Source organism: Eurosta solidaginis, chromosome 1 (assembly GCF_040869045.1).
Source record: "Eurosta solidaginis isolate ZX-2024a chromosome 1, ASM4086904v1, whole genome shotgun sequence".
Lineage (NCBI taxonomy): Eukaryota > Metazoa > Arthropoda > Insecta > Diptera > Tephritidae > Eurosta > Eurosta solidaginis.
The window spans coordinates 258,270,962-258,285,100 of NC_090319.1; the positions used below are offsets into that span (position 1 = coordinate 258,270,962).

Genomic DNA, 14,139 nt, shown 5'->3' on the forward strand with positions numbered 1-14,139 from the left:
GCTCACAGAGTATATTAAGTTTGATTGGATAACGGTTGGTTGTACATATATAAAGGAATCGAGATAGATATAGACTTCCATATATCAAAATAATCAGGATCGAAAAAAAATTTGATTGAGCCATGTCCGTCCGTCCGTCCGTTAACACGATAACTAGAGTAAATTTTGAGGTATCTTGATGAAATTTGGTATGTAGGTTCCTGAGCACTTATCTCAGATCGCTATTTAAAATGAACGATATCGGACTATAACCACGCCCACTTTTTCGATATCGAAAATTTCGAAAAACCGAAAAAGTGCGATAATTCATTACAAAAGACAGATAAAGCGACGAAACTTGGTAGATGGGTTGAATTTGTAACGCAGAATAGAAAATTCGTAAGATTTTGGACAATGGGCGTGGCACCGCCCACTTTTACAAGAAGGTAATTTAAAAGTTTTGCAAGCTGTAATTTGGCAGTCGTTGAAGATATCATGATGAAATTTGGCAGGAACGTTACTACTATTACTTTATATGTGCTAAATAAAAATTAGCAAAATTGGATGAGGAACACGCCCACTTTTTAAAAAAAAATTTTTTTAAATTCAAATTTTAACAAAAAATTTAATATCTTTACTGTATATAAGTAAATTAAGTCAAAATTCAACTCCAGTAATGATATGATGCAACAAAATACAAAAATAAAAGAAAATTTCAAAATGGGCGTGGCTCCGCCCATTTTCATTTAGTTTGTCTAGAATACTTTTATTGCCATAAGTCGAACAAAAATTTACCAATCCTTCTCAAATTTGGTAGGAGCATAGATTCTATGACGGTAACTGTTCTCTGTGAAAATGGGCGAAATCGGTGGAAGCCACGCCCAGTTTTTATACACAGTCCACCGTCTGTCCTTCCGCTCGGCCGTTAACACAATAACTTGAGCAAAATCCGATATATCTTTACTAAACTTAGCCCACGTACTTACCTGAACTCACTTTTTCTTGGTATAAAAAATGGGCGAAATCTGACCATAACCACGCCCACTTTATCGATATCGAAAATTACGAAAAATGAAAAAAATGCCATAATTCTATACCAAATACGAAAAAAGGGATGAAACATGGTAACTGGATTGGTTTATTGACGCAAAATATAACTTTGGAAAAAACTTTGTAAAATGGGTGTGACACCTACCATATTAAGTAGAAGAAAATGAAAAAGTTCTACAAGGCGAAATCAACAGCCCTTGGAATCTTGGCAGGAATACTGTTAGTGGTATTGCATATATAAATAAATTAGCAGTACCCGACAGGTGATTTTCTGGATCACCTGGTCCACATTTTGGTCGATATCGCGAGAACGCCTTCACATATACATCTAAGGGCCACTCGCTTTTAAAACCCTCATTAATACCTTTAATTTGATATCCATATCGTACAAAAACATACCAGAGTCACCCCTGTCCCACCCTAATGGCGATATCTCGAAAAGGCATCCACCTATAGACCTAATGCCCACTCCCTCTTAAAATGCTCAGTAACACCTTTCGTTTGATACCCATATCGTACAAACATTCTAGAGTCACCCCTGGCCCACCCTAATGGCGATATCTCGAAAAGGCGTCCACCTATAGACCTAGTGTCCACTCCCTCTTAAAATGCTCAGTAACACCTTTCGTTTGATACCCATATCGTACAAACATTCTAGAGTCACCCCTGGCCCACCCTAATGGCGATATCTCGAAAAGGCGTCCACCTATAGACCTAATGCCCACTCCCTCTTAAAATGCTCAGTAACACCTTTCGTTTGATACCCATATCGTACAAACATTCTAGAGTCACACCTGGCCCACCCTAATGGCGATATTTCGAAAAGGCGTCCACCTATAGAACTAAGGATTACTCCCTTTTAAAATACTCATTACCACCTTTCATTTGATACCCATATCGTACAAACACATTCTAGAGTCACCCTGGCCCACCCTAATGGCGATATCTCGAAAAGGCGTCCCACCTATAGACCTAATGTCCACTCCCTCTTAAAATGCTCAGTAACACCATTCGTTTGATACCCATATCGTACAAACATTCTAGAGTCACCCCTGGCCCACCCTAATGGCGATATCTCGAAAGGGCGTCCACCTATAGACCTAATGTCCACTCCCTCTTAAAATGCTCAGTAACGCCTTTCGTTTGATACCCATATCGTACAAACATTCTAGAGTCACCCCTGTCCCACCCTAATGGCGATATCTCGAAAAGGCGTCCACCTATAGACCTAATGCCCACTCCCTCTTAACATGCTCAGTAACACCTTTCGTTTGATACCCATATCGTACAAACATTCTAGAGTCACACCTGGCCCACCCTAATGGCGATATCTCGAAAAGGCGTCCACCTATAGAACTAAGGATTACTCTCTTTTAAAATACTCATTACCACCTTTCATTTGATACCCATATCGTACAAACACATGCTAGAGTCACCCTGGCCCACCCTAATGGCGATATCTCGAAAAGGCGTCCACCTATAGACCTAATGCCCACTCCCTCTTAAAATGCTCAGTAACACCTTTCGTTTGATACCCATACCGTACAAACATTCTAGAGTCACCCTTGGTCCACCTTTATGGCGATATCTCGAAAAGGCGTCCACCTATAGAACTAAGGATTACTCCCTTTTAAAATACTCATTACCACCTTTCATTTGATACCCATATCGTACAAACACATTCTAGAGTCACCCTGGCCTACCCTAATGGCGATATCTCGAAAAGGCGTCCACCTATAGACCTAATGCCCACTCCCTCTTAAAATGCTCAGTAACACCTTTCGTTTGATACCCATATCGTACAAACATTCTAGAGTCACCCTTGGTCCACCTTTATGGCGATATCTCGAAAAGGCGTCCACTTATAGAACTAAGGATTACTCCCTTTTAAAATACTCCTTACCACCTTTCATTTGATACCCATATCGTACAAACACATTCTAGAGTCACCCCTGGCCCACCCTAATGGCGATATCTCGAAAAGGCGTCCACCTATAGACCTAATGCCCACTCCCTCTTAAAATTCCCAGTAACACCTTTCGTTTGATACCCATATCGTACAAACATTCTAGAGTCACCCCTGGCCCACCCTAATGGCGATATCTCGAAAGGGCGTCCACCTATAGACCTAATGCTCACTCCCTCTTAAAATGCTCAGTAACACCTTTCGTTTGATGCACATATCGTACAAACACATTCTAGAGTCACCCCTGGCCCACCCTAATGACGATATCTCGAAAAGGCGTCCACCTATAGACCTCATGCCCACTCCCTCTTAAAATGCTCAGTAACACCTTTCGTTTGATACCCATACCGTACAAACATTCTAAAGTCACCCCTGGCCAACCCTAATAGCGATATCTCGAAAAGGCGTCCACCTATAGACCTAATGCCCACTCCCTCTTAAAATGCTCAGTAACACCTTTCATTTGATTCCCATATCGTACAAACACATTCTAGAATCACCCCTGGTCCACCTTAATGGGGACATCTCGAAAAGGCGTCCACCGATGGACCTAAGGCCCACTCCCTCTTAAAATGCTCAGTAACACCTTTCATTTGATACTCATATCGTACAAACAAATTCTAGAGTCAGCCCTGGTCCACCTTTATGGCGATATCCCTAAATGGCGTTCATCCATAGAACTATGGCCTACTCTCTCTTAAAATACTCTTTAATACCTTTCATTTGATACACATGTTATACAACCACATTCCAGGGTTACCCCAAATTGATTTTCCTTATTTTGTCTCCATAGCTCTCAACTGAGTATGTTATGTTCGGTTACACCCGAACTTAGCCTTCCTTACTTGTTATACTTATGTTTGATGATCGTTGAGAAATTTATTATCGCGCTTTTACGTAGTTCCTGCTCTTATTATTCTAACAATTATTCGTTCGACGTGTATTTCAGTCACTATCCGGTACTCTCATTTGTATCGTTGTCTTCATAAATTATACGCAAAATAGTAACTTTTGTTTGTGATATCGTCATTATATTCGTTGTTTATATTAACGAAGCTCTGTACGTGCCTTTTTTTATATTCTCTGGCATGTTGTTTCGTGCGTGAGAAATATATTTTTTTAAATAGTTTCAAAACAGTGATTCATTTTTATTTGTACCTCTAACTATTCAAAGCTCATAAACATTTATTAAACTTGCTTCGTCGTCGCACATGCCACTTAAAAATGCATGACATAAGGAAATGTTTGCAAATGTGTCACCCTATCGCAGAAGTGGCCAATTAAATGAGGAGAATGAAATTTTTTACAAGTAAGTGAAAGTAAGCGGTGCATTACGCGACAAAAACGAATTCGTAATTTCTGCCTCTGCTGCTTGTGCGTGACACTCGTCGTATACGTAACACGTTCGAGATCTTGGTAACGTATACGCCGCGTCATCTGCACGTAATAGATTGATATCATGCGCGAGTGTACTGCAGTAGCTGCTTATTTTACCGTTGCAAGAGAGTAGATCAAAAGTTAAATAATCAAAGGTAGGTAGGTAGGTTAAACTGACCGGTCCATGAGGGACCAACATAGACTGAATGAGTCCATAGTGTTACCAGAAGTTTGTTTTCCGACCAAACTGAAACCCCCTATCAAAAACCAGTACCTAAAACCAGGTTGTAAGACCCGCATATGATCTACGAAACTTTGCAGTCCCTCGCTTGGGTCCACGACATTCCGGTTTGGCCGATCATGTGCAACTATCGCCTTCCCGTAATCTCGCTAAATGTTGTTGGGACCTTTGCGGGGCAAACTACGAGGGATACGTTCTTTTTAGCTAGGTCATCCGCTTTTTCATTCCTCTCTATTCCCATATGCCCTGGGACCATATATGTAGATCAGGGCCGTAGAGAGAAAATCCGGGCCCGGGACAACAAATTACGGGCCTCTATAAAAAATCCACTAATACTTTTGATTAACTTGAATTAATGACGTCTCATTCATGAGTCATTATTGATGGATTACATCAAAAAAAATTTTGTCACGTCAACTAAATGATTTTTGGACTAAGAGCTGACAATAAAATTAACACAGAACATTTACTCTTTATACTATTTTATTGTAACGTAGATATAAAATTGTCTCTTAACAGCCACATATTGTTTCAAATAATCTATTTTAGTTTTTGGTAACATTTTAATACATTTCTGATAAATTTGATGATGATTATAAATTTTAATTATTCAATATAGAAGGTTCGGATAAAAAAAAGTGGCTTCTCTTGGTTTTTTTGCTGCAAAATTTTTTATACTAATATCAAAATTTAACTGTCTTGCCAAAACGGATTCAACACAAAGAGTGGCAAGTCCTGAAACTCGCTCTTGAGATGAACACGATCTATGAAAGTGTTTGATTCTTGAAAGGACGCTAAAGAACGTTCTGCACTAGCTACAGTGACAGGTATAGTGCCAAAGATACGTAAAGCAACACAAATTTTGGGGAAAATGGTATACAGATTTTGAACATGGATGGTATTTAGCAATTCCAATGGTGACAGATTTTTATCAAAATTTGCTTCGTAAATGTGTTTCAAGTGAATTATTTCGCACTCTAAGTTTTGGGAAATATCCGACTTGTATTTTTCGACACATTTTGCTGCGCTCGCCCGAACCGTAGTTTCATCCATGTCTTCAAATTGCCACAAAAAGGAAAACGTCTCGCTCGAATTTCTCATAGCTGCAAATCGTTCAGTAATGCCAGTGATTAAATCAACGATCACCAGGAATGTATTGTTTTTAAAATCAAACTCTGAATCATCCGTAATCATCTCATTTAAATTATCTTCAGAACGTCGTTTAAAATTGTTTCCCATTGGTTCCTTATCAACTTCAAATCAGCTAATAAGGCATCTAGATGTCGGACCTCAACATCTATGGAGGCGTCTCTAGCTTGGAGGACCACGTTGCTTTCATTAATGGTAGTCAGTATTTTGAATTAAATTGAGGACAGCATCTCCGTATGCTTGTGCAGTCAAATTTGGCTTTTGTCTGAAAAACTATGAAGAGAGCTCGGTAAATTTTTTTTAGGATGTCCCATCGTTGTGGAGTGCTGCTGAAAATAGTAAAATATAACTCCGAAGAAAGTAATTGCAGCCGTACAACATTCTTCAGCATCAACACCACATAAATTGAGACTGTGGGTTGCACAAGGCGAGTAATCAGCATTCGAGTTTTTGTCGAGAATGTGACGTAGTGCTCCGTTGCAAGCTCCTTTCATATTGGCGTCGTTATCGTACCCTTGTGCACAACAATCTTCAATCAAGTATGGCAAACTAGATCAGCGATTTGGTGACCATTTTTTTGGTTACAATTCACGAAAGCCAAAAACAGTTCTTGAATTGTAAAATTTGTTGCTTTCGAATTGAAATGGAGTTAGCGCAAAATGAACGTAGTCAACGTGACTAGCATAAGACATAGCATCAACGATAATAGCAAAATACTTGGCTTTCTTTTCTTGATCTAAAATATTTTCCCTCACGTGCTTTGCACACATTTCTAAAAATTCGTTCTGAATGTCTGGGGAAAGATAGTGAACTTGCAAACGTTTGTGCTGCTGTTGTGAGATTCTAACTTTCTCCAAATGATCTCTAAGTATCGGATCATATTAGCTTATGAGATCTTAGATGCCCAAAAAATTTCCATCGTTCCTTTCACCAAGATATGTATATATTTTCACCTTTGAAGTTAGGCCTCTTTCACCCAAAAATAAAATAGTGTCCAAAATTCTATATAAAATGTCTTTCCACTTTTGAGTTTCAGTGATTAGCTGTTCATTGATAAATGTATCAATTGTAGCCTCCTTTTGAATTAGATTCTGTAAAGATCGCCATTGAATATAACATTTAATGTGATCTTGAGTATTTTCGTGTGATGGCAGTTTATCGTATAGCTTCTTCCATACCTGGAATTTCGAATATCCGCAGAACAAATTTTATTTATTTATTTATTTATTTATTTATTATTATTATTATTACAGCTTTTGTGCCTAGATTTACAACATATAAACTTATCACATTTAATATGAAATCTCTATCGTATCACAGTTGTGCGACAATATAAGTATAATTTATTTTTAAACATATTTAAGTCTTTACAGTTTCTAATTTCTACAGGAAGTTCATTAAATCTTTTTAGACCTTTATAAAGCAAGTTAAGCTGTCCTCTTTCCGTTGTAAAGAGCTGAAGTCTGAAGCTATTTTTATTTCTCGTATTAATATTGTGAACGTATCTTTGATATACAATATTGTTGCTCAAATACTCCGGCAGATTACCCTTTTTAATATTAAAAATAAAAATCATCACAAAGAAAAGGATCCGCTGTTCTACACTAAGCCATTGCAATTCATTTAGCATTTCTCTTGTCGGAGTATCGTATTTTTTCTTAAGAATAAACCTCATCGCTTTATTGATATGGGTATCAAGGTGGGTATAAGGTGGACCAGGGATATAAAGGTGGACCAGGGGTGACTCTAGAATTTGTTTGTACGATATGGGTATCAAATGAAAGGTGTTAATGAGTATTTTAAAAGGGAGTTGGCCTTAGTTCAATAGGTGGACGCCTTTTCGAGATATCGCCATAAAGGTGGACCAGGGGTCACACTAGAATTTGTTTGTACGATATGGGTATCAAATGAAAGGTGTTAATGAGTATTTTAAAAGGGAGTGGGCCTTAGTTCTATGGGTGGACGCCTTTTCGAAATATCGATATAAAGGTGGACCATGGGTGACTCTAGAATTTGTTTGTACGATATGGGTATCAAATGAAAGGTGTTAATGAGTATTTTAAAAGGGAGTGGGCCTTAGTTCTATAGGTGGACGCCTTTTCGAGATATCGCCATAGAGGTGGACCAGGGATGACTCTAAAATGCGTTTATACAATATGGGTATCAAACGAAAGGTGTTAATGGGTATTTTAAAAGGGAGTGGGCCTTAGTTCTATGGGTGGACGCCTTTTCGAAATATCGATATAAAGGTGGGCCAGGGGTGACTCTAGAATTTATTTGTACGATATGGGTATCAAATGAAAGGTGTTAATGAGTATTTTAAAAGGGAGTGGGCTTTAGTTTTATAGGTGTACGCATTTGCGAGATATCGCCATAAAGGTGGACCAGGGATGACTCTAGAATGCGTCTATACAATATGGGTATCAAACGAAAGGTGTTAATGAGGATTTTAAAAGGGAGTGGGCCTTAGTTCTATGGGTGGACGCCTTTTCGAAATATCGATATAAAGGTGGACCAGGGGTGACTCTAGAATTTGTTTGTACGATATGGGTATCAAATGAAAGGTGTTAATGAGTATTTTAAAAGGGAGTGGGCCTTAGTTCTATAGGTGGACGCCTTTTCGATATATCGCCATAAAGGTGGACCAGGGGTGACTCTATAATGTGTTTGTACAATATGAGTGTCAAATTAAAGGTATTAATAACGATTTTAAAAGGGAGTGGTGGTAGTTGTATATGTGAAGGCGTTTTCGAGATTTAGACCAAAAGGTGGACCAGGGTGACCCAGAACATCATCTGTCGGGTACCGCTAATTTATTTATATATGTAATACCACGAACAGTATTCCTGCAATGATTCCAAGGGCTTTCGATTTCGCCCTGCAGAACTTTTTCATTTTCTTCTACTTAATATGGTAGCTGTCACACCCATTTTACAAAGTTTTTTTCTAAAGTTATATTTTGCGTCAATAAACCAATGAAATTACCATGTTTCATCCCTTTTTCGTATTTGGTATAGAATTATGGCATTTTTTTCATTTTTCGTAATTTTCGAAATCGAAAAAGTGGGCGTGGTCATAGTCGGATTTCGGCCATTTTTATACCAATACAAAGTGTGTTCAGATAATTATGTGAACTGAGTTTAGTAAAGATATATCGATTTTTGCTCAAGTTATCGAGGTAACGACCGAGCGGAAGGACAGACGGTCGACTGTGTATAAAAACTGGGCGTGGCTTCAACCGATTTCGCCAATTTTCACAGAAAACAGTTATCGTCCTAAAATCTAAGCGCCTGCCAAATTTCACAAGCATTGGTAAATATTTGTTCGACTTATGGCATTAAATGTATCCTAGACAAATCAAATGAAAAAGGGCGGAGCCACGCCCATTTTGAAATTTTCTTTTGTTTTTGTATTTTGTTGCACCATATCATTACTGGAGTTGAATGTTGACATAATTTACTTATATACTGTAAAGATATTAAATTTTTTGTAAAAATTTCACTTTAAAAAAATTTTTTTTTTAAAGTGGGCGTGGTCGTTCTCCGATTTTGCTAATTTTTATAAAGCATACATATAGTAATACAAGTAACGTTCCTGCCAAATTTCATCATGATATCTTCAACGACTGCCAAATTACAGCTTGCAAAACTTCTAAATTACCTTCTTTTAAAAGTGGGCGGTGCCACGCCCATTGTCCAAAATTTTACTTATTTTCTATTCTGCGTCATAAGTTCAACCCACCTACCAAGCTTCATCACTTTATCCGTCTTTGGTAATGAATTATCGCACTTTTTCGATTTTTCGAAATTTTCGATATCGAAAAAGTGGGCGTGCTTATAGTCCGATATCGTTCATTTGAAATAGCGATCTGAGGTGAGTGCCCAGGAACCTACATACCAAATTTCGTCAAGATACCTCAAAATTTACTCAAGTTATCGTGTTAACGGACGGACGGACGGACGGACATGGCTCAATCAAATTTTTTTTCGATACTGATGATTTTGATATATGGAAGTCTATATCTATCTCGATTCCTTTATACTGTACAACCAACCGTTATCCAATCAAAGTTAATATACTCTGTGAGCTCTGCTCAACTGAGTATAAAAACGAGCGCGACATAAATTGGAAGAGAAGCTCGGCCTAAAATATATTCGGAGGTTATCGCGCCTTACATTTATTTATTTATTTTATTTCTAACGATTCTGATCTGGACTCTTTTGCCGGATGGTGCGTAGACAATAACTTATTTTTAAATTCAAACAAATGCTGTGTTGTGTCTTATTCCATAAATACAACTGCTACATACTTTATCTACAAACTAAATGCTAAATCTCTTAATCGTTGTAAAGAGAGTAAAGACTTCGGTGTAATTTTTGACTCCAAACTCTCTTTTAATAGTCACATTGATTTCGTTGTTTCAAAATTTGTTGCAATGGTTGGGTTCAGTAGACGTAACACCAGTGATTTTAAGGACCCTATGACGTTGAAGGTACTTTATATATCCTTGGTCAGAAGTGGTGTTGAATATTGCTCAATAATATGGAATCCTTTCTATGAATCTCACTCCTATAAAATTGAGAAAGTTCCAAAGATGTTTACAAAATTGCTTTACGTATGCTTCACTGGCCAGACGGCCTCCCATCATATACCAGCAGTCTCAAATTGCTTGGTCTTCAGGCTTTGCATGACAAAACAACTTGAATCTCACCCATGCTTGCCTATAATGTAATAAACTTTAGCACGAATTGCTCTGATTTATCTACTTTGTTCATTCCATACATAAATGTAATACTTCTATATTGCTACAAAAAGCTAAGTACATTCCCCAACGTCAGAGTGCCGATATATTGCTGTTTACATGTTTTTGTTTTTGTATTCAATAATCGAATGTACCAAAATTTAAGTTTTTCCTTGTCACACTTATGCTGCTACAATCACAAAAATTTTATAGGCTGTCTTGCATTGATTTCGCATCCAAAACACATTGCGACCATTTTCTATTAGCAACATAGGAGTATTACATATATGATTCCATATATTCCACTGCGTGATCTTCGGCATAATAGATTATTTATCGAAATAACTCATAAATCGAATTATGCTATAAATGAACCTATAACTAGGACTATACATCAAGCAAATCGATTCAGTAGTGTTATTAATTTTAATAACAGTTATATAAGTTTAAGATTGAATTATTTTCTATTTTTAACTAGTCTGTAAGAAAGCATGTAGTTATCGACATGTAAGAATTGAAGTAGATTATAGTCAGCGCAAAGTATTTATCATACACCAAAAGCATGTCTCAATTGGGTAAATCTTATTTCAAGGGGTTGTGTTCGCAACCCTCTCAAGGGGTTTCCAGCACAGTATATACATAGCTTCACTAACCCGATTGTCACCTAACCGTGGCGAATCCTGTTTCATTGACAGCCGAGGCTCTGGCGACCCAAGGTCCTGATGGAACTAGGGGGCGGGGAGGGCGGTATGGCCTAGAAGGTTTAATGTGATCATATAAATCGTTCCTGAGATGGTCGAGCTAGTAGTACCTTAATAATGCTTTGTTTTCGGAACGTATCGGATCTATATCCGGCAAAGGGCCCCAAAGCCTTCGGGGAGTGTCTTTATTATTAATACAACAACAACAACAAAGCATGTACTTTTAGACTGAATGAATTAAATAAATAAATAAGTTGCGCGAACAAAGAAATGACTAGAAATTCAGATTGATATTATTGACAGGTTGACTTAGCACATTTACACATCATTGCCCACAGCACGTAAAAATGAAAAATTTAATTTTTTTTTTGTGATCGATGTATTTTGAATTCAGTTTTAAAACAGCATTAAAATACAATTTTTCAAAAAAAGTGACATATCACATTTTCACATTAAGCTAACCATATGTTTTTATTTGCATATACATACATATAAATACCAGTCTTTCTTTTTTTGAGGAGATCAACTCCAAATTTCCCAAAGGCTCGAGAAAGTCATAGAATGATGTTGGGTATTAACTTGAGAGCTATAAACTTGAACAATACAGTTCTCAAAGGTTGGATAATAATTTGAGAATGATGTTTGATATCAACTTGAGTACTCTAAACTGTAAGTTGGAGAGAATTTTGTTTGTTTTATGTTTGTTGGGATGCCAGTTTTCGAGCTTGACAACGTCTGCCTGGTATACTAGTTTCTTGTAAAAAAGTATTTGAACAAGTTTTCTAGATAAGGTTTTGTATTTTAAAACACATTTTCTACAAGCAACATTTCTTTTTTGGCAGTAAAAATACACATTTTGCTAGGCACGAACATTGAAAACAAGTAGAGACGGTGCCGAAGATCTCATACCTTTCATAAATGTAGCTCAACAATTATATGACCAAATTCTGAAAACTCGAATAAAATAAATAGAAAACAGAGAAAGGCGACTTTTTCGATAAATACCAAATAAATAATTGACTGGTAATAATCAGACAAAGTTTCGCAGTTCGTGTTCACTGAGTACATGAGATAGCTTTGGAACAAACGATTGAATATATTATATATGTTACCGATCTTGACGATCTTTTGATACAACTCTGTGCGCCATATATGTTTCTAAGCATCAAGTGAAATTGCAGAGAGTTGGAAATTACGGAAACCCTTTTATCTGATGAACAAACGGTTGTATTGGATATATGTTATATATAGATTCGATCTTGACGGTCAATCTATGCTACATATGTAAGCATCTGATGAAAGTTGAAGATGCTAGCTGCTAAACTGAAGAAGATATGGCAAAAACGCACTTTTAGGAGAAGTCGAGGGAGGAGATATATGCTATAGTGGTGCGATGCGGTGGGTTCCCACAATTGCATAATATCAAAAAATGAGACTACTATGCATTCAAATAAACAAACGGACATGTCTAAATCAACTCAGCTCATAATCTTGACCATTTCGATATACTGATTAATGGGTCTATCTCTTCTCCTTTAAAGATTTATAATGTTGAGATTTGTGCCAAACTAAATATACAATTTCTGGCCCCTGAAATTTTAAATAAAAATTTGGCATAGTATAGGTAGCATTAAAAGTCAGAATAAATCGCGCGTGTGCCTTTGAGAGTCAAAGATGAGCTCAACTCATACTGGTAACTCATTCTCCAAAAATCTTGTGTTAGTGATAAATGAAGCAAACTCAAATTTCGCACTTGGCCGCTTTTCGCGTTGTAACATTAATGAAATTCATCGTTTTAAACTTAAAAAAAAAAAGAACAAACATCCTTGAAGTCCAATGAATATCATAAGACGCTCACCCTTGATTTATTGTGGCTTTAATGTCACTTATAGAATGCCAAAATAAAAGTGTATGCATGTTTCCAATACTTCTGTTAAATTTCGAGTTTTAACCCTAATGAAGTGGTCACCAAAGTTGAGACTGTGTCTGTTTTCTGAAGTAAAATCATCGTAGTGGTAGTGGTTTAGTCATTGATAAACGAGCAACGAGGCAAGACATATGCCCGCATGTTTATTAATAAATCAAAAAATAATTCGTAATAAAAAATTAATAGTCTAAGAAAAAAAAAACAAAATATATTGCAACCATGAATCAAGTAAAACATTCTGCGCTTAAGAGTTTTTTTTTTTGCAAAATTTGTTTTTTGAAATGCGTAAGTAAACAATATGCTCCTTCAATGTTCTTACTCTGCCTATTCAGTGACCACTAAACGAAATATAATAATGATATATGTGAAGTTTTGAAGTGAGCGCGGATAGCTATTTCACTAGCGGAAGACTAAAGGACTGGCTTAGAAAGGTTTTACTTTGAAATTACTACCAATCCTTAGTTAATACAATAAATCACTAATAATAAGCCGACAGATAAATTTTCATAAAATTGTTTACTTCTGAATTTTCAGTCTTTATGTATCCGGCTCTGCGATTAATTTCATTTTCATCCTACGCCAATTGTAATATCCATAGAGTGAATTTGCATACAAAAAATTTGCACACAAAAAGTGTCCAGATATGAGAAATATCTATCATATGTGCTACCTCGAAAATTAGCCAATTAATTAGCTATATTTTCACTTGTTTGTCTACATTTATGTACTTATTTTTCGTCATTTGGGTTGCAAGTGAATGGGCGACATAAGATAAACACGCAAAAGAGGAAAATAAAGAAGTAAGGAAGTCTACGTTCGGGTAAAACCGAACATTACATACCCAGCTGTACACTTGAAATGCTGTTGTTGTTTGTTTTGTGTGCTTAATAGTGTTACAAGGCTGCGCAATAATACATATACATATGGTTCTATTCTGAACTAATTTTCGTTTAAAAGAAGCAAAAAGGATACAGAGGCTAACACCAAATGACATTGAGCGGGTAATAA

At 36.8% G+C, this 14,139-nt stretch overlaps 1 protein-coding gene across 5 annotated transcripts in view; it reads left to right on the forward strand.

The window, feature by feature from the left end:
• The window catches only part of Orp8 (Oxysterol-binding protein-related protein 8), a 179,645-nt gene that overhangs the window by 79,649 nt on the left and 85,857 nt on the right, over positions 1–14,139 (forward strand). Inside the window, exon 1 of one of the 5 annotated variants that reach the window (XM_067760498.1) lies at positions 4,229–4,304. The exons of 3 other annotated variants lie outside the window; for them this stretch is intronic. In XM_067760498.1, the coding sequence (XP_067616599.1) occupies positions 4,280–4,304 (25 nt within the window). In that variant the 5' untranslated portion in view covers positions 4,229–4,279. Of the gene's footprint in view, positions 1–4,228; positions 4,305–4,456; positions 4,528–14,139 lie in introns of those variants that run through there. One more of the 5 variants, XM_067760499.1, reaches the window with a different exon arrangement.